Raw genomic sequence first — 22,015 nt, forward strand, 5'->3', positions numbered from 1 at the left:
ATGGCCGCTCACACGTGGGCGCCAGTAGCCCCAGAAACTATCAGAGAGCCAGTGCCCATCTCAGAGAATTCCGGGCCAAGGCCTGTTCCAAACTGACGCCCACGCCCGCCGCGCGGTGTCAGCGAACAGCAGGTGTCACCCTTCTGCCTCCAAACCCCAATTGCCTCCAGGTGCCTCACGCGCTAGCAAAACTTGTGCGCTGCGCCCTCCTGCGCATCTACCGCACGCAGCCCCATGTGCCGGGGGTCGCCATGAGCCAGCGGCTGCCGGGCACCCGGTGGAGTGAGGGGATGTGATGTGCAGGACGGCGAGCGCAGCTCCAGCCAGCGGGCGCCTCCCAGCTGGAAAGGCGAACTTGCAGCGGAGGTGAGGAAGGTGCTAGCGCTTCCAAGCCCCTCCCCTTCCCGCGGCAGGTTCTCGGCGCGCGGAGCGGCGTGGGGCGGAGGCGCTCGCACCATGGCCGCGGCCCCGGCTCTCTCCCGGGTCCCGGCGCGCCGGCACTACCGTGTGCAACTGCGCTTCGTCACCGAGGAGCAGCTCTTCGCCGCAGGGCCGCTCTCGCTCCCCGACCCGAAGTCTCTGCGGCTGGAGGTGCACCCGGCAGGGGACGAGGCGGACGCGACGGTGACTGACGGTGAAGTACTAGCGCGACCCACGCACGCGAGTCCCACTCCGAAGTGGCGGCTTCTGGCGCGCGCGCGCGCGGGAGTTGGGGGGTGGGGGATAGAGTGGGGGCCGCGTGCGCTCAGGAAGCGGGGATGGGGCGCGGGGTGCGCTCCCGGTAGTTCTGGGTAGATGTGCAGCCCCGACAGCTAGCTGAGGGGGAGTGCGGGGCTACCTCGCCGGTGCCGAAAAGGCCCAGGTGGATCGAATTGTGCCCCTTTTTGCGCGCAGAGAACTTTGGCGCTCCAGGCAGACAGGTGCTGAGAACTAGTGTTGGGTACTACTTGCAGATGTCAAAAGTGAGGCGCGTGATTTGCTTACCGGGATCCTATTCAGGAGCAGAGCAGGACGGGAACGCGCATCTCCTTCCTTCCCGGCCCGCGGGTTACTCGCTTCCTTTCCGAGGCAGTGGGCCACTTTCCAGTCTGAAGCTTTATGGAGGTCAAGTTCTAAAGTGCGGGAAGGACTGAGCCGGGTGTGCAGCAGTGGCGGCCAGTGTGGCGTCTACTTGGCATTACTTTTGGGTTCAAAAAGTGACCTTTAGCAAGGACGTGCAAGTGCAGCCCCTTGGGTTCCTTGAACGGAATCATGGGTATATTAAGGGAATGCTTCTAATCTTTGTAGGATCCCGGACCTTTTTGAGAACCGAGGTAAACTATAGAACCTGGCCCCGGAAAATGTGCACCAAACTTTGCATATAAATAAGAGGGGGTCACATGGCTTCCCTGCAACTCCTGTTAAGTACCCTGGTCCATTGAGTGTAGGGAACAGAGCCTGAGGCAGCTGAAAGTCTTCAGACTCCTGGGGTTTCGTCTGATCCAAAGTTACAAGATTCTGAATAGAGTTTAAAGTGTTCTGCGCTGTCATTTGGTTCCAGTGAGAATTTCAAATAACTGGCAAGTACTGTAGGATGTCGGTTCACTGCTTTATCTTGAAGGCCTTAGAGCAGATCCAGGCACATAGTAGGCACTCAGGAAATGCTTGTTGTGGAATGAAAGAAACCCTTCGGGATGTATCTTCTCCCTTTACTCTAGGCTGGCATGGGGAGATTTGGATCTTTAAAAAAGAAGTAGTAAATGTTATTTGACTAGTGTCTTAGGAAGCGTCAAGTTTGGCAAGAGATCAAAAGCGTTACTCAGCAACTCATTGATTCTCTTTTGGATGAGGGAGAGGAAAAAGAAGCTTTCAGTGTTTCTATTAGGAATTTTGAAACTTAAGGTGCCAGAAAAATTTCACTTGCCTATTTTGGTAATTTTGTTTAATCTGTAATCATACACATAGGGAAACAAAGGAGCAGATTTGAAATGTACATGGTACTTTGGGTGTCCTGTGAATTTCTTTCCTGCAAATGGGCCTTAAGAAATATTAGAAGTCCAAGGTGACTGAAGTTGTAGACTCCCCAGAGCACATCCAGTGCCTGGCCTGTGAGGATATAAGTGTCTTACAGAGAGGAATACCTTTCCCTCAGTGCAGCAAGTCAGGTCGGGAGATGACCTCTCTGGTGTACATTAAACCAGACTATTAGAAGTAGAATAATGAAAGCTAAGGCAGGCAATCGTTTTTACAAGATGCTGACTACGTTCCTTGAGAAAGATTCACTAACAAGAAAGAGAACTCACTCATAACAGCTTGAGTCCTAAAATGCATTCTATATATGAATGCAGTTACTGAAACTTGCTACTGTTTTATGTAGAGTTTTTGGAGAACAATTCTGGAGTTTGTTTGTTTTTAAGTAGCTCATTTTACTGTATAACCAACTAGACCTCTATGGATGGTGGCCAGGCAAAGCAAGCTTAAAATTCTAATGAACTATTTGAAGAGAGATTCTGGTGTACTCAAATATTGTACACGAAGTAGCAACATTTTGAATGGGTAGAATTTCTCCTGGGATAAAGATTGGTCCAAATTCTGAAATAGACTTTAAGAATGGGCCTAATCAATACAATTTTAGAAAATTATATAGTTTCTTAGCTCCTGTCTAGAATTAGTTGTTAAACAAGTAGACTCTGGAGTGATACTGCCTGGATTCAAATCCTGGCATTACCTTTTATAGCTGTGGTACTCTTAGCAACTCATTCACCCTATTTAAGCTTCAGTTTCCTCATTTATAAAATAAGGATGATAATAGAAATGCTACAAGAATTAAATAAATGCATACCCCATGCTTGGCATAATGTCTGTCATATATTAAGAACTCAGTGAGTGCTCATTGTTATTAATTATATTATATTTATGTTCTGTCCCCAAAACAACAGTTTCCTCAGGCTGTTCTGAGGAATAGTTAGGCTGTATTTTTGTGAAGATGTTCCAAAGAAGGCTTATTAAATCTGGTAATAACTTGGAAAAATTGAATAGTCTTTCAGATTCTCAATCTCAGAAGCTTGTCATGTAAAGAATGGAACAGAACAAGACAAGTCAGTTTATTCTACTTTTAATCCTCCAAAATTGACAATGATTTTAAGAAGGAAACACACCAGGGGATCCAGCCAGTAATGTGCTCTAGCTTGTGAACTCTAGGAAGACAGTCACTCATTCCTTCTTTTCTTGCATGTTTTTCAAGTCCCTGTTTTACCAGGAGCCAGCCTGAGAGCATGCTTAATTCGTACTCACATCTCCAGAGCCTTCCACAATACCTCGTGCACACAAAGCATCAATAAATGTTTCTTAAGAGGATCAGTGTTTAATGCAAGCATTTTTGAATCTTGCTAAAATGAGAGTTAAAATACTGAGCACTGAGAGTGTAGACTGAGTTGTCTCCCAAATGACTAAGGCACTGGCTTCACTTACAGTCTAGTGGGATGTTTTAAAATATAATGTGTTAATGGACAATTGCAGGTAAGGTAAGGTCAATGGATCAGGAGACAGTTGCCGCTGGAAAGACAGTTTGTTACTCATTTCCCAAGGGGAGGGGCACAGCACACCGTCGTGGGGATGGGAGCACGCGGAGAAGCACTGGGGTCAGTCAGGAGGCAGAGGGAGACTGGGGAACTGTGGGCAAGAGCCTTCCCCGTGATTTTGGTAGGAAGGAACAGGTGACCTTGATTGGCTGGTTGCAATAATTTCAGAAGGCTCTGGGACATAGAGACTCTTTCTAGTGGTCTGGTATCTGGCCCTGGGGCGATTAGGGCAATAGATAGTGGCCCAGAGTGTGAGAGCCCAATAAAGGAGGTGGTTGGGATGTGGGCTCTAGATTGATTGGCTTATATTTGAAAAGCGTACTTCTAGGTAAATTGTTCACTATCTCTAGGAATTGACTTACTCTGGGAGGGGCAGTCTCTCTAGCATCAGCAAGGCCCCAAATGTCAAAGCACCAGAATACAAAATGAAAAGACATATTTAATACAAGGGAATTGGTGAGTATAGAGGGTTGGGGTGGGTGCTGCTGGGTGTGGAGGGTGGCTGTATGTAGGAAGGGCCTGTGGGTCCAGATTGAGTTCAGGTGAGGGGAAAAAATATATATTGTTTTCATTCCTCACGTGTATGGAAGAACTGGAAAATGGAAGGGAAGCATAAACGGGAGAGGCTGCTGCTTTCTCCACCCCTTTCTCCAGGTTCTCTGTAAGCCCCGTGCTGGGGGACTGGAGGAGACATTATGGGCTGAGACTGTATTGTGCAAAGGCTAAAAGTAGAGTGGATGTCCAGGAAAAAAGAGAGAACATTTCTTCTCTTTCTCATTTTAGAGTTGTCTTTTCACTCATCTGGAAGAGTTCAGAAAATATATAAATAAGCCACATAGATAATCAAGTGTAAAAATGCAGTGGGTTTTGTCTTTGAGGGATTGTAAAAGAATGCTACGTTTTTTGGTTCCCTAGTGGTAGAGGAGGGAAAAAAGAGAAGAAGTGACAGAGAAAAATATCCTTTGTATCACATGGGAGGATTCATCCTCCTCTTTCAGATTCTGTGATAAAAGAGTTAGTAAATTGAGGCCTAGAGACAGAATCTAGAAGTCAGTCACCTGTGTGTGACATAAGCATTCACTACTTTTCATACCAGAAAGATTCACTGAGCACATGTTCTGTGCTTATCACTGTGTGGGCAGTAAATGGGGTGCATAAAGTCTTGTCTTTATGGAGCAAATATTTTAATTGGGGGAAGACAGTAGCCAAAGACGCAGCAAGGTGATTTCAGACTGAGATACATGTTTTGAGGAAAATGAACAGAATGAAAAAAATAGACATTGAAGGGAAGTCTAATTTAAAGAGTGTGGTCAGGGAAGTCCTCTCAGGAATTAATATTTGATCTGAGGCAGAAAGGACAGAGGAGCTGACTAAGCAAAGAGCGGAGGAACAATATTTCAGACGGGGAAGATGGCAGGTAGAGGGCCCTGGAGCTAGAGGAGCCGTTGTATTTGTGATGGCCTGGGTAGCTAATGCTTGCTATGGGAGAGGGGAAGTAATGTGAGTTAAAGTTATCGTGCCAGTTACGATTGGATCATAACAAGTACCTCAGTGACTTAAAATAACTATTTCATAATGTCCTGGACTCTGTGGGTTAAGAACCAGGAAGAGCATGGCTGGGTGATTATTCTGCTCCTTGTGGCATGGACTGAGGTTATTCCTTGACACTCAGCTGGTGACCAGTCTGGTCTGGGGGATCCAAGAAGGCTTCATTCACCTGGGCTGGCATCGGAGCTAGTGTGATTTGTGTGTTAATTTGTGTGGGCCATGTGCCTGGATATTTGGGTAAACATTCTGGGTGTTTCTGTGAGGGTGTTTTGGGGTGAGATTAACATTTGAATCAGTGACTTGGAGTAAAGAAGACTGCTCTCCAGAATGTGGGTGGGCCTCATCCAATCAGTTGAAGGCCTTAATAGAACAAAGACTGATCTTCTCTGAGCAAGAAAGAATTCTGCCAAATGATGGTCTTTGGACTTGAACTCTAGCACTGAGATTGTCAGTAGGGAGCCTCCATATGTGGTGTGTCTTCCTCCTGCATTGTTTCTTCACACTGGGGACCTCTTCCAGGGAGATTTCTGGTTCCAAGTGGGAGTTTTTCAGCAAACAGAGCAGAAGCTGAATTCCTTTTTGTGACCCACATACGGAAATCAGCCAACATCACCAATGTCATTGTCTACTGGTCAAAGCAGTTACAAGCCTGCCCAGATTCAAGAGAAGAGAATGTAGACCCCACCTTTTTATGGAAAGAGTATTAAAGAATTTGGAGATAATGTTTTAGAACTACCAGTTAGACCAGTTGGGTCATGTAGGATGTAATACACATACACACACACACACACATACACTCATACTCACTAATGAGGTTTTGGAGCAGCTGTAATAAAAGCTTTCCTAATCACAATTACTGAAAAAAATGATGGAGAGCGTGCGTTTTGATGTGTATCACAATGGTCTTTCTCCTTATAAATTCATAAATTGAGCTTACCCCAAAACCTTGAAGGCTTATCACTTTGGGTGAACATCCCAGAAGATAACCTTCTCTGCAGGCAGCAGACGAGGAAGCAAGCAGGGAGGGGGGTGAAGTTGTCAGAGTCCTGTTCTTCCAAAGGCATACATAAATCAGAGAACCCTGGGAGAGACAGGGTGGGGGTGGAGAGAGAGGCTAGAATTGTTACTGGGGCCCAGCATTTCTCAATGAGGTACAAATACCTTTTGTACTGGGAACATTCTTCATTGTGAGAGACATTGCAGATTGGTTAGCACCCCTGGCTCCTTGGCAGCAAATGCCTACAACCCCCACTCTTGTACCCCAAGTTCTGTGGCAATGAAGAATAGACTTCTTGCATGCTAGTAGAACTCTCTTCACATGGACACACAAGGGAGGAAAAATGCAGAATTCCCTCCCCTGCCCACCCCACAGCAATCACAAATTCAGGAAATTCCCCCCAAAACAGTAGATTATTCTTTATATTCACAGTCAGATCCAACCTTGCTACCATTTAATCCCAGTAACTGTTTCAGTATTGTTGCACTGAGGAGTTGTTTTAAAATGTGAAATACAGTCAGAATCCTGCCAAGTAACTCCTTTCTTTCATTGTTATTTTACCAAAAGCAATGCTTTCATGATTTCATTATAGCTTTCCCAAGAAGATATTTAATGCAACGAAATGAAGGCTTTCAGCTAGACCTGGTTTTGTGTTCCAGCATTATGGGATGTATACCAGTGAAGGGAAAGCATTTCCTTCCTCTGTCAGGCAGTAACCGTGCCTCGAATGGATGACAAATGGAAAATCATTCAAGGCCCTTGTGTATCTGAGGTCTGAAGACACCAGAAGTGAAAATAGATGAAAAGACTTGTTTTCCTGGCCAAATAAAGAGCCTTTAAGATCTTTCTTCCCCCGTTTTCAATAGTCTTACTTAGTTATGGTCTGTGTTCAGTACCAATGAATAAACTAGTTCAAAGACAGGCAATCCACTGATTAATACTTATCGTCAATGCCACTAGGGAGAGAAAAGAGGCATAGGGATCTTGTAAATAAAAGGTAGATAGCAAAGTTGCCCTAATTTTCAGAGTTATTATTCAAAACAAAGGTTATTGAAGCCAAAAAAAGGAAATATCACTGACGACATATTTGTGCTTTGTATTGAGACTCGGTATTTGAAACAGACTTACTTTAAAAGATGAGGCTTATAAAAATGTACCAGATTAGAACTATCCTGGTGATGAAACTCCCTCCCTACCTGCTTCCCCCTCCTTTGGACACAGATGACGTGCACTCTCAGCCCTGGCCCATTGCAGCCCAGGTATAGGGTGCATTCTGTCTTCAGGATCCTCCTCTTCCTTCCAGGATTTTCGTCCCTTATAAATCCCCAGTGCCTGGGAGTCTTTCCCATACTTCGTCTTGCCAGAGTTTCCCCCTGAAGACTTGTGGGTAAAAGCTGAAGGGGTTAGGTTTTCCCAGTGCATTAGTGTTTTAATGGGGACAAATCCCTTGCTCAGTGGAATGACTTTACATTCTAGAATAAGGACTTTTTTCCAGATCTGAAAGATCGCTGATTGTTGCAAATCACTTTCTCATGATGACATTTACTTCCACTCAGCTAAGCTACTCCTTCATGGTAGGTACTACACTATCTCTAGCTTCACAGTGACCTGGAGGGTAGAAAATATTGACCTTACTTTATTGGTCCATTTTGTTCCAAGTATATTGTTCTCCAAACCTGACTACATCCTCTTGTGTTCAGTTACCGGGTCGGTCTATAGCTTGTGGTAAAGTTGGGCTTCTAGCTGCAGACCCAAAGTTGGATTTGCCCATAGGCATGGAAACATTTGCTTGTTATTTCGAGGGAGCTGGATTCCTTAGTGAGCGTAGAAACTCGAGCAAGGATAGAGGGGCTGGTAGTACTGTTCTCGGCATATTTTAGACAGAAATGAGGTTTCCTAACTCCTGGCCAGCCATCTGAATAAAATTGTGTGACCTTCTTTTGTTGATTGCTTCTCACCATCTTAACCTCTGTGTTATGATGAGGTTGGTGAGGTGGTTGGATCTATCAGATCAGAATCCCTCATTTACTGGCTTCATGAAACTTGTCTGAAGCTTTGTTTTCTCTTCTGGAAGCCGAGATCATTTTTACCTCATAAAGTAATGGGGAAAATAAGCAGAATAATAAAAGAAATTCAAAATGACTTCTATTAATTTTCAAAGTACACGGAGTCAAAATTATCAAATAGAAATAATGCAAAGATATTTGACAAGTAGTTGTTAAAAAAAAATTGGCACTTCTATGGAGCTTACATTCTAGTACAATTCAGAAAGCATCAGGATTCTTCATCTGTCTGGGACTTCCTGGAGGACTGTTTGAGGAAATAGATATTTTGAGATTCTAACAGATTCATTGTGTGTAGTTATCCTTCACACTCAGAACCCCCATTCAGCCCTTTGTATATTGGAGTCCTTCTCATCCGTTAGTTCAAAGTTGGGAAGTTATGTTTCTCACCATGCTAAGGACCCAGTATTCCTACTGCATCACTGTCATTGATCTCAGACCTCTTGTTTCCATAGCAGTTATCACAACTTGTAATGAGAAATTTAAAAAAAAAAAAAAAGTTTACCCTTGGTTAAAATTGAAGTTGGAATCACAGGCTGCAAATCACCAGAGTGTTTAATGAGAAACTAGAGAAGAAGAGAAGAGGTGGACCCAAATGCTTTTGAGAAGGTGAGGAGGTTGAAGCACATTTTCCAGTTAGGAACCATGAAGGCATAAAGGAGAAAGAACACCAGCCAGGTCAGGTGAAAGGACTAGCTGGATTATTGCTACACATTTTCTGAATTTAGTCGTCATGAAATTGAGTTCCTGGTCAGCCTGTTGGCTAAGAAGGGGATAAAGTTCTCATAATGTTTTGTTTTTAACTGTAGAAAGTTTATTGGTATTTCCTGGAAAATATAAGTCAGCCTTGAGGCTCTTCTGACTACCACTGAAAAGCTTATTTAACGTGTGTTATGGGAAATTGTATTTACTTACTATATTTTAGAAAATTGTGTTTGTGAAAATACTTGTAGAAAATTAAGTTTATTCACCTAGTTGTATTGTACACAGCAGCACTGTGATGAATACGTTATGGACTTTACTTAATAATGCCGCCATGTCAGTGATGGAATTAATTTCATTTATTGGTTCATGCAGTTCATATTTACTGCACACTTCACTATGAGCCAGGCACTGTTACAGGCACTGGGCATACAGCAGTGTATTAGTTACCTATTTTGAGTAACAACTAACCACCAACTCACTGGCTTAAAACAGCACACATTGACTGTCTTACTATTTCTAGGGTCAGAAATCTGGGCATGGCTTAGCTGGGTCCCCTGCTGAGGGTCTCCCAGAGCTGTAATGAAGACTCTGCTTGTGCTGAGGTTTCGTTTAAAGGTTTGGCGAGGGAGGGGTCCTCTTCTAATCCCACTCTTGTGGGTGTTGGCTAATTCAGTTCATCAACAGCTGTTCACGGAGGAACTTGCTCCCTTGCAGCCTGTTTGTAAGAGGCCTCCTCCAGTTCCTTGGTATATGGACTGCCCAGCATTGCAACTTGTGTCATCATGGCCAGCAAGAGAGGGAGGAGCCTGATAGCAAGATGAAAGTCTCAGTCTCATGTAACCTAATCGTGGAGGTGACACCCGTGACTTTGTCGTAGTCTGTTGGTTAGTTACTAGGCCAGTCCACACCCGAGGGGAGAGGATTCCATAGTGGCATGAATACTGAGAGGCAGAGATCATTGAGGGCCATTTTAGAGTCTGCCTGCCCCAAGGAATGAACAAAGCAAAGTCACTGCTTTTACCGAGCATATATCCTAGTACTAGTATTCAGAAAGCATCAGCATCTCTGTCTCTGCTGGACTTTCTGTGAGCCTGTTTGAAGAAAATATATATGTGCTTCTAACACAAATTGCTAAACACAAGGTGAAGAATCCTTTTTTAAATTAGTTACCCATACAGCCCTGCCGTGAAACTCTCAGGGATTTTGTAGCTATATTGCAGAACTAAAGCACGTATCTCAAAGTATACGAAATCTCTCAACAGAGCTGCACTGATCAATGGAACAGAAAATCAGCTCCACTGTGCTTTTTGGCTTCTAGGTCCTTTGCTTTGCTTTGGATAGCTGGATGGCAGTGGCCTCTATTTATGATTAAGACAGATCCTTTGTGGTAACTTCTATTTAATTTTTAGTCAGCTTTACTTCATCATGAGTTCATTTCTTTGTCTGGAGGGCTTAGCCAGCTTTTCTTCTTTGCAGGGATGCAAGGAAGAGATATATTGAAGATAAAATTTGTCTTGTGTTTCAGTTCAGACACTGAAGCATTTTTATTAAGTCACTCACAGGGGAGACAGAATGAGCTGCTGTTTCAAATACTAGAAGTTAGAGTGAAGTTTTATAGAGTGAAACAAAGAAGTTGTACAAGATGGGAAAGGAGAAGGAGGGAACAAAGGATGGAAGGAAGGATGGTAGACAAGAAAGGAAGCTAAGAGTGCTCATTGTGGGTTTATTGCATCTTAGGGAATAAACAACTGGTACACTCTGGGGAGATTGCTCTTTTCTGTACTAGCGGTGTTTTTGGCTTTAAATCATTATCTAAAATACATTTCACCAACTTTGACATTTACCCAGTCATGGGTTTAGAATTTATATTTTAAAAAACATGGAGATAAACTCTGGGTAGGCTTGAGAGAATACCTACACCTTGGATCTTGGGTATCAGAAAATCAAAGATTAATGAAAATCCGTGATCTGGAACAGGGAAGAGGAAAGTGAATTTGAATTTTGTGCATTGATGTCAGCCTAACCAAGTCTGGCTAATGGCACCGCAGATCCCAAGGTATCTGTAAATATTGCAAATTAATGTGAGGTACCCTGCTATGCTTGGAAAAGGACTGAGGCACAGCTCAGGAACTGGCCTAAGAAATTCGGAGGAAGTAACATTGCTGACGGTGCAATGTTAATTCCAGCCATCGGGGCTAGAATCTTGGTCCTCATAATGCTTCTCTGTGCTTGGAAAGCTAAAGGTCTGTGTGATTGCTTCATGAATTTCCTTTGGGTAAAGTCTTTTTTTTTCCCTTACAAGGAGGCTCATTTCTGATTTCATACTTTTTCTCCCTCAGAAAAGTAAGTTTTTAAATACTATTTCCACACACAGATGACAGATGAATCCTTCAGGATATGAATTCTGTTTCCTTAGATTTTTAGGAACATCACATCAGAAAGCAGAGAACATGTCAGCTATAGGTAATGAATATTAATTTTCTAACCTCTAGAATAACAGTAGCATTAGCAGAGACTGTGGTTCAGAGAGGTGGAAGAAACCTGCCGGCGAACCTCACTGGTAAAGGAACGAGCCGGGGCTGAAGCCCAGTACCCCAGTGTCCAGTTCAGTCCAGTGTCCCACGATCTCCTTAGAGAGCATTTAGAATGAGTTCTCTTAGCTGGTTTATATGATTCGTACCTCTTCACTCCCAAAAATAGTTGTGATTTTCATTTACAAGAAGAATACTTTCTTTTCATAAAGCATCTGGTTCCTTGCCATTCCAGGGAGAATGATAATACTGCTCTTGAAGCACTTAGGAATACTGCGTTCTCTGCGTTTTTCCATATTCTGATGGGGACCTTCATGTTCAGCGTCCTGAGGTCAGAGATTGTGTCTTAATCATTTCTGTATCTCTAGGAAGATGTACAGCAAGGCCTGGTTCTAGTGGGTATAGTTATGCAGCTTCTGGGACACAAAGTATAATTTTTCCTTGGAAAACATCAACGTAGAATCCATATCATCTTTACTCAGACATTGTTACAGTGAGCTAATTTTTCTGTAAGCTTTCTAGTAATTTAATCGAGTTTATTCTTGCTTTTATTAGTTAATTTTGTTCCACTTGGAGCATGTTCTTCTTAATCAGAACATGTGCCTGAAATTTAAAATAATAATAATAATATAATAAGTGAAGGGAAGCAGTTGGGCTAATTTGCTTATATACTTCAACAAAGCATCATTTAGTGTCCGCCAGGTTTTCCCATTCTTTTTTCCATGATTCTTTCTTAAATTCTTTCTGTGCTTTTAGTTAGCTCAGTTCACATGGGGCCAAACATATTTGCAACCTGTGGATAATACCCACGTTGCAAAAAGGTCCTGAAATTTCTAACAGATAAAGTTCCTTAGAAAGCTAGAGAAGACACTTATCTCCATTGGAGCTTAGATCCCAAGAAATAGGGATTTCATATGGTTTGAAGCAGAAGAGTAGCCTTTAAATAAACCTTTTGCAAAGCAACATATTCTGTCATTAGCAAGTAGCAAGATTATGAAATGACATGGTCATTTTCATTATTTCTTAAAAAATTTGTTAATTTATGCCATTTTTAAAGGTGATTTTTCCATTTACACTTATTACAAAATATTGACTATGTTTTCCATGTTGCACAATACATCCTTGAGCCTATTACACCCAGTAGTTTGTACCTTGCACTCGCCACCCTCATATTACCTCCACCAACTGGTAACCATTAGTTTGTTCATTATCTGTGAGTCTGCTTCTTTTTTGTTATATTCACTAGTTTGTTGTATTCTTAAATTCCACATATAAGTAACATCATATAGTATTTGTTTTTCTCTGTCTGATTTGTTTCATTTAGCATAATGCCCTGCAAGTCCATCCATGTTGCTGCAAAAGGCAAAATTTCATTCTGTTTTACGGCTGAGTAGTATTCCATTGTGTATATCTACCACATCTCCTTTATCTGTTCATCTAATAATGGCCACTTAGGTTCCTTCCATAAATGGACAACTGTAAATAATGCTGCTTCAAATTTTAGGGTGCATATATGTTTTCAGATTAATGTTTTTGTTTATTTTGGATACATACCCAGGAGTGGAATTGCCAGGCATGGCAGTTCTATTTTTAGTTTTTTGAGAAACTTTCATACTGTTTTCCACAATGACTGCACCAATTTACATTCCCACCAAAAATGTATGAGAGTTTCCTTTTCTCCACAGCTTTGCCCACATTTGTTGTGTTCTTTTTGATCATAGCCAAATGATAGCCGTTCTGACAGGTGTGAGGTGATAGTTTTTGTGGTTTTGATTTGCATTTCGCCAATGACTAGAAATGTTGAGCATCTTTTCATATGCCTATTGGCATCTTCATTTCCTCTTTGGAGAAATGTCTATCAGTTCTTCTGCCCATTTTAAAAATTGGGTTGTTATTTTTCTTGATGTTGGGTTGTGTGACCTGTTTATATATGGTGGATAGTAACCACTTGACAGTCATGATTTCCAAATATTTTCTCCTATTTAGTACATTGTCTTTTAATTTTGTCAATGATTTCTTTCACTGTGTAAAATCTTTACAGTTTAATTAGGACCCATTTGTTTATTTTTGCTTTTATTTCCTTTAGGAGATGGATCCAAAAAAATACTGCTTCAGTTTATGTCAGAGTGTTCTGCCTACGTTTCCCTCCAGGATTTTTAGAGATTCTAGTCTTACATTTAGGTCTTTAACCCATTTTGAGTTTATTTTTGTATATGGTGTTACAGAATGTTCTAATTTCATTCTTTTACATATAGCTGTCCAGTTTTCCCAGCATCACTAATTGAAGAGACTATCTTTTCTCCATTGTATATTCTTGCCTGCTTTATCATAGATTAATTGACCATAAGTGCATGGGCTTATTTCTAGGCTTTCTAACCTGTTCTGTTGATCTTTGTGTCTGTTTTTGTGCCAGTACCATACTGTTTTGATTACTGTAGCTTTGCAGTAGAGTGTAATGTCAGGGAGCCTGATTTCTCCAGCTACATTCTTCTTTCTCAAGATTGGTTTGGCTGTTTGGGGTCTTTCGTGTTTCTATACAAATTTTACAATTATTTGCTCTAGTTCTGTGGAAAATGCCATTGGTATTTTGATAGAGATTGTGCTGAATCTATAGATTGCCTTGGGTATTATGGTCATTTTAACAATATTGATTCTTTGAGTCCAGGAACACAATATATCTTTCCATCTGTTTGAGTCACCTTCATTTTCTTTCATCAGTGTCTTATAGTTTTCAGAGTCAGGTCCTTTGCCTCCTTGTGTGTTTTCTTCTTTTTGATGTGATGGTAAATGGAATTGTTTCTGTAATTTCTCTTTCTCATATTTCATTGTTAGTGTATAGAAACGCAACAGATTTCTGTATATTAATGTTATGCCCTGCAACTCTACCGAATGCACTGGTGAGCTCTAGTAGTTTTCTAGTGGCATCTTTAGGATTTTCTGTGTATAGTACCGTGCCATCTGCACAGTGATCATTTTACTTTTTCCTTTCCAATTTGGGTTCCTTTTATTTGTTTTTCTTCTCTGACTGCTGTGACTAGGACTTCCAAAACTATGTTGAATAAAAGTGGTGAGTGGGCATTCTTGTCTTGTTTTTGATCTTAGAGGAAATGCTTTCAGCTTTTCACCACTGAGAACAATGTTAGCTGTGGGTTTGTCATATATGGCCTTTATTATGTTGAGGTATGTTACCTCTATGCCCACGTTCTGGAGAGTTTCTTTCATAAGGGGATGTTGAATTTTATCAAAAACTCTTTCTTAAAATCATCGTATGTTTTTTATTCTTCAGTTTGTGACTGTGTTGTATTATATTGATTGATTCGCAGACACTGAAAAATCGTTGCATCCCTGGGATAAATCCCACTTGATCATGGTGTATGATCCTTTTAATGTATTGTTGGATTCAGTTTGCTAGTATTTTGTTGAGGCTTTTTGCATCTATGTTCATCAGTGATACTGGCCTGTAATTTTCTTTTTTTTGGGTGATATCTTTGTCTGGTTTTGGTATTAGGGTGGTAATGGCCTCATAGAATTAGTTTGGAAGTATTCCTTCCTCTACAAACTTTCGGAATAATATCTGAAGGATAGGTGTTAACTCTTCTCTAAAATGTTTGGTAGAATTCACCTGTGAAGCCATCTGGTCCTGCACTTGTTTTTTGGGAGTTTTAAAATTACTGATTCAATTTCATTATTGGTAATTGGGTCAGTTCATATTTTCTATTTCTTTTTGTTCAGTCTTGGGAGATTATACCCATTTAAGACGTTGTCCATTTCTTCTAGGTTGTCCATTTTATTGGCATATAGTTGCTCATAATAGTCTCTTTTGATCCTTTGTATTTCTGTGATGTTGATTGTAACTTCTTTTTCACTTCTGATTGTATTGATTTGGGCCCTCTCTCTCTTGATGAGTCTGGGTAAAGATTTATCAATTCTGCTTATTTTTTCAAAGAACCAGCTTTTAGTTTCATTGATCTTTTCTATTTTTTTAGTCTCTTTCATTTATTTCTTCTCCAGTCCTCATGATTTCTTCCCTTCTGCTACCTTTGGGTTTTGTTTTTTCTTCTTTCTCTAGTTCCTGTAGGAGTAAGATTAGGTTGTTTATTTGAGATTTTTTCTTGTTTCCTGAGGTTAGTTTGTATCACTGTAAACTTCTCTTAGAACTGCTTTTGTTGCGTCCTATAGGTTTTAGATCATCATGTTTTTGTTTTGATTTGCCTCTAGGTTTTGTTTTTTTTTTTATATCCTTTTTGATTTTTTCAGTAACCCATTGATTGTTTATTAGCATATCATTTAGCCTTCACATGTTTGTGCTTTTTGCAGTTTTCATGTTGATTTCTAGTGGGATGTTAAAGTCCCTACTGTCAATTTCTCCTTTTGTATCTGTTAATATTTACTTTATACACTTAGTTGCACCTGTGTGTGCATATATGTTTATAGTTGTTGTATCTTTTCCTTGGATGGATCTTCTGAGTATTATGTGGTTACTCTTATAACAGTCTTAATTTTAAGGTGTATTTTGTCTGATATAAGTATTATTACCCTGGCTTTTTTTTTTTTTTTTGATTTCCATTTTTGTGGAATACCATTCTCCATCCCCTTACTTTCAGTTTGTATGTTTCTCTAGATCTGAAGTGAGTCTCTTATAGGCTGCATATACATGAGTCTTGTTTTTGTATCCATTCATGCAGTCTGTGTCTTTTGATTGGAGCATTTAGTCTGCTTACATTTAAGGTAATAATCAATAGGTGTGTTCTTTGTTTTTTAATTGAAACATAGTTGATTTACAACATTGTGTTACTTTCTGGTGTGCAGCCTAATGATTCAGTTATATATACACATATATTATTTTTCATATTCTTTGTTATAGGTTATTACAAAATTTTGAATATAGTTCTCAGTGCTAAACAATAGAACCTTGTTTATCTATTTTATAAATAGTTGTTAGTATCTGAAAATCCCAAACTCCTGATTTATCCCTCTGCCTTTCCCCTTTGGTAACCACATGTTTCTTTTCTATGTGTCTTTCTGTTTTGTAAATAAGTTTATTTGTGCCATTTTTTTGATTCAGCATATAAATAATATCATGTGATATATATCTTTCTCTGGTATTATTTTTTATGGCTCAGTAGTATTCCAGTGTGTGTGTGTGTGTGTGTGTGTGTGACTGGATCTTCTTTATCCAGTCATCTGTCAGTGAACATTTAGGTTGCTTCCACGTCTAGGCTATTGTCAGTAGTGCTGCTATGAACATTTGGATGCATGTATTTAAATGTAACTCCAGTTAGAATTTCCTTTGGCTATATGCCCTTAGGATTGCTGGATCATATGGTAAGTCTATTTTTCAGTTTTTTGAGGAATTTCCATACTGTTTTCCACAGTGGCTGCACCAATTTACACTCCCATCAACAGTGTATGAGGGTTCTCTTTTTCCTACACCTTCTCCAGCATTTATCATTCATGGACTTTTTAATGATGGTCATTCTGACTAGGTGATACCTTATAGTTTTTATTTGAATTTCGCTGATAATTAGTGATACTGAGCATCTTTTCTTGTGCCTATTGGCCATCTGTATGTCTTCATTAGAGAAATACCTGTTTAGGTCTTCTGCACATTTTTTGATTGGTTTCTTTGTTGTTTTTTTTTTTTTTTTTTGTTATTGAGTTGTATGAGCTGTTTGTGTATTCTGGAAGTTAAACCCTTGTCAGTTGCATTGTTTGGAAATATTTCTCTCATTCCGTAAGTTCTTTTCATTTTGTTTATGGTATCCTTTGCCATGCAAAAGCTTATAAGTTTAGTTAGGTCCCATTTATTTATTTTTGCTTTTGTTTCTGTTGCCTTGGGCAACTGACCTAGGAGAACATAGCTATGATTTATGTCAAAGAATGTTTTGCCTACGTTTTCAATATGTACTCTTACTGACATTTTGTTCACTGTTTTGGATTTGTTTTGTAGGTGTTTGTTTCCCTCTTTCTTCTTTTATTCTCTTCTGATTTGATGACTACCTTTAGGGTTATGTGTAGATTCCTTTTTTGTGTATATGTGTGTGCATATCTATTACAGATTTTTGTTTCACAGTTACCATGAGGTTTTTATACAGCAGTCTTTCTCCATTTCGCTTGCTCTCTCTTTGTATGTATTTTATATATATGTATATATATATGAATATGATTGTTTTAAGTTGCTGATCTTTCCATTTCAAATGCATTTAAAAAACCCTACATTAGTACCCTCCTCCCATCACGATGACTGTCTTTGATATTTTACATATAATTGCTTTATGTATCCTTTAAGTGCTTATTATTGGTATACATGATTTTACTACTTTTGTTTTTTAAGTTCCCTACTTGTTTTGTGTTTGGATGATTTCCTATCTTTACTGTATGTTTGCCTTTATAGGTGAACTTTTTCATTTCATATTTTTCTTGTTTCTAGTTGTGGCCTTTTCTTTTTTGCTTAGAGAAGTTCCTTTACTATTTGTTGTAAAGCTGTTTTGATGGTGCCAGGCTCTTTTAGCTTTTACTTGTCTGTAAAGCTTTTGATCTCTCCATCAAATCTGAATGGGTGCCTTATTCTTTCATCAATTTAAATACATCATCCCTTTCATCACTTTAAATATATTATGCCTCTTCCTTCTAGCCTGCAGAGTTTCTGCTGAAAAATCAGCTGATACTCTTATGGGAGTTCCCTTGTATGTTATTTGTTGCTTTTCCCTTGCTTCTTCTAATATTCTCTCTTTATCTTTAGTTTTTGTCATTTTAATTACAGTGTGTTTTAGCATATTCCTCTTTGGGTTAATCCTGTTTGGAACTCTTTGCATTTTCTGGATTTGGGTGACTGTTTCCTTTCCCAGGTTAGGGAAGTTTTCAGCTATTTCTCTCTTCAAAAATTTTCTCAGGCCCTTTCTCTCTTCTTCTAGGACCTCTATAATGCAAATATTAGTATGCTTAATATTGTCCCAGTAGTCTCTTAAACCATCCTCATTGCTTTTTATTCTTTTTTCTTGAGTGGCAGTAATTGCTACTTCTCTGTCTTCCAGCTCACTGATCCATTCCTCTGTATCATTTATTCTACTATTGGTTTCTTACAGTGTATTTTTCATTTCAGTTATTATATTCTTCATCTCTGGTTGTTCTTTATATTTTCTAACTCTTCATTAAAAACTTCTAACTTCTTTCTCTGTGCATCTATTCTTCTCCAGAGTTCTTTGATCATCTTTATGATCAATACTGTGAACTCTGAATTCTTTCTAGGGTAGATTGCCTATCTCTGCTTCCCTTAGTTCTTCTAGGGTTTTGTCTTGTTCCTTCCTCTGGATTGTGTTACTCTGCCACCTCATTGTGTCTAATTTCTATTTGTGTTTTATATATGTGATAGGTCTGTTATGTTTCTTGACCTTGGAGAAGTGGCCTCCTGTAGGAGATGTCCTATGCATCCCAGCAGTATAGTCCCCTCTTGTCAGCCCGGTTTTATTATCTAGGGGTCCCCCAGAGGGCTGTGTGGGCCCTTCTGTTGTGGTGAGCCTACGATATGGGCGGTCTGGTAGACTTGGTTGGCCCCTAGCCTGGTTGGTTGCCAGGCTCTGTCTTGTGCAGATGCTGTTGGGTGCTGTTTAGTGGAGCTTGGCCAGGAGGCGGCTGGCTGCAGAACCACAGGCTAGTGCTGGTTCACTGGTCGGTGCAGTCAAAAGTCCAGAAGACTCTTGAGAGGTTGCCTACCCTCTGGCAGGTGAAGCCAGATCCTGGGGTTAGTGCCGGACTACTGGCCAGCAGAGCCATTTCCTGGAGTCTGGCTGTGAGGCCTAAGGATCCCAGAGCTTGTTTCAGATTGTTGGTGGCAGGAGGTGGCGAGGAAGGCAGTTCCTGACACAGCTGGGATGTCCTGAAGTTTGTGTTGGCCTGCTAGTGGTCAGAGCCAGGGCCCAGCTGATCCTAGGGTAGGGGCTGGACTGCTTTAGGCAGGCCAGGTCTGCAAGCTGTGAGATCTTAGCATTCTTGCATCTGGTGTCTACTCTCTGGTGGGTGAGGCTGGTCTAGAGGCTGTTGCAGGCTTCCTGGAGAAAGGATTGGTGACTGCCCACTGGTGGGTGGAGTTGAGTCTTGGCACTCTGGTGGGCAGGACCATGTCTAGGGGCATTAATAGAGACAGCTGTGGGCTCAGGAAATCTTTAGGCAGCCTGTCTGCTGATGGATGGGGCTGTGTTCTATCCAGTTAGCTGTTTGGCCTGTTGCGTCCCAGCACTGGGGACTATAGGCTGTTGGATGGGGACAGATCTTGGTGCCAGTGAGCCAAGATGGCAGCCACCAACATCAGTGTTCACACAGTTGATGTTGCCAAATCGGCTGCCACTAGTGTCTTCATGCGTCCCCAGGGTGAGCTGCAGCTGTACACCCAGCCCCCTCTCCAGGATACTCTCCAAGACCAGCAGGTAGGTCTGACCCAGGCTTTTATCAAATTACTGCTTTGGTTGTAGATCCCAGTGCACATGAGATTTTGTGTGCACCTTTAAGTGAAGTCTTTAGTTTCTCTTGAGTCCTGTGGGGCTCCTGAAATTAAGCCTTGCTGGCCTTCAAAGCCCAATGCTCTGGGGAATTGTGTTCCCAGTTCAGGATCTCCAGGCTGGGGAGCTGGACATGAGGCTCAGAACTCTCACTCCTGTGGGAGAACCTCTGCAGTATAATTATTCTCCAGTTTGTGGGTCGCCCTCCTGGGAGTGTAGGATTTGATTATACTGCAAGCCTGCCCCTCCTACCCGTCTCATTGTGGTTCCTTCTTTATCTCCTTATTTGTAGTAGTTGTAGAAGATCTCTTTTTTCTGTTTGGTTCAAGTCTTTTTCATCAATGGTTGTTCTGTAGATAGTTGTGATTTTGATATGCTTGTTGGGGGTGGGATGAGCTCAGAGTCTTTCTACTCTGCCATCTTGACCACTCTCTCCTCATTATTTCTGATAGTTATTTGCTTATTTATAATTACTTACTAAGCACTTTCTGTGCATGTACCATTATACTACCTTATCGTTAATAAAAAAATAACCAATTATTTTGTACAGTTTTTACTCTTGATAATTTAACATAACAGACACATAAGCTTTTGTCAGTAGTTGACAGACGCAGAGTCCCTGAACTTAAGAAGAGGTACATTTTTGCTCCTAAGCTTCTTGACTTGGTCCTCCTGATTATTTCTGGAAACCACCAGCCCTTAAATTTGTGGAACGAAGTTACTGTTAAAGATAACCAATAACACAGAAGTAACAGAGTAAAAGAAAAGAAACACATAACACAGAGGAACTAAAGCATGAGGGGTGAAGTAACGAAGGCTAGAAAGAACCACAAACCCATGTCCATCTTTTTATAATAGTCCCAGAGAGTGATTACCAAATATCCTACACAGCAAAAGTCTCTTACTGGATAGTTATATTTCATGTAACTGCTCCCCAGCCTTTTTGCTTTTTCTTTTTGTCTTTCCTTTTTCACTTTCAGCTTGTTAACTACTTGGGGGATCCATCTTTTTGGACAGACCCTCAAATGTGATTCTGAGATGCCCAGTCTTCCTGTGTTATCTTGGGCATGACAGTATACACCAATAACTTGCTAGAGAATTAGTAAACATGTTTTGGGGGTATGTATCATGACAGGGGTGGCCAACTAGAGCTCTCATAGCTGACTGAAGTGTTTTATGTGGTGGTACAATATTATTATACCATTTAATTTGAGGTAGTTGAGGTAATGGTGATAGTGTAAATCTTAATCTCCCAACAAATCTTTCCCCCAAACAAAAATAACAACAAGAAGAAATAAAACTCATGCTCACAGCTTAACAAGAAGACAGACATTGTCCTAACTTCAGAGTACCAGCAACTGCAGAATTAAACATGGAATCTCAGTGATTCAACTTTCATCCTCCTGCTGTAAGCTTTATGAATTACAAGGGCAGTCTCTGAGAAGTGGCATAAAATAGAGAAGGAAGAATTTGTAGCAGGCCTGATGCTTATCTAAAACTATCACCATGAAGAGAAAGTCCACTATAAGAGTGACCATTCTGAAAAAAATAAAGGAAAAGAGTGATCTTGTAGATCAGGACACTGACAATAGGAAAAAAAGCCTAAACTGTAAATAGTGTGTCAAGAGGCAGTTTTTGGAAGGTAACTCTATAGGAGAAGAAAAGTAGTTTAAAATGGACGGGCACCCTTTGAAAACCACACATTGCAGGGAGATAAAAGGAAGCACATTTATGATTCCACAAGACAAAAGAAAATAAGCAAAGAACTAACTGCTCTACCACTACAGCCTTATTAATTTTTTTAAAGCCATCCAGTAAATCTACCACATTTTACTACCTTGATGGAAGAATGCACTCTTCAAGTAGGCATCTCTTAAACCACTCGAAAACACCTGTACACAGAAATGCAGAGACAAAAATAGTCTTCATTTATATATACCTACCATAAAAATATAGCAGGAAATGAGAAGCAAGTTAAATCAACTGATGAAAATTATATCCACTAAATGAAATGATATGAAATTTTCTCAAACATTTGAAGATTTGAAAAACAAACAATTTTAGCAGAAATTTAAAAAACTAATTATAGAAATGGATACAAAATAAAAAAGACTAA

General features: G+C 40.6%; 1 protein-coding gene across 3 annotated transcripts in view; it reads left to right on the plus strand.

The window, feature by feature from the left end:
* The first annotated feature begins 391 nt into the window (after window positions 1-391).
* Window positions 392-22,015, plus strand: part of LOC105079181 (histone-arginine methyltransferase CARM1) — a 269,300-nt gene continuing 247,676 nt past the window's right edge. For 2 of the 3 annotated variants that reach the window (XR_012506359.1, XR_012506360.1), the window contains exon 1: window positions 393-634. Coding sequence is in view for 1 of the 3 variants with exons in the window: in XM_010967891.3 (XP_010966193.1) it covers window positions 457-634 (178 nt within the window). In the remaining 2 variants the exon portion in view is untranslated. Of the gene's footprint in view, window positions 635-22,015 lie in introns of all 3 variants that reach the window. The other variant, XM_010967891.3, reaches the window with a different exon arrangement.

This window comes from Camelus bactrianus, chromosome 4, assembly GCF_048773025.1.
Source record: "Camelus bactrianus isolate YW-2024 breed Bactrian camel chromosome 4, ASM4877302v1, whole genome shotgun sequence".
NCBI lineage: Eukaryota > Metazoa > Chordata > Mammalia > Artiodactyla > Camelidae > Camelus > Camelus bactrianus.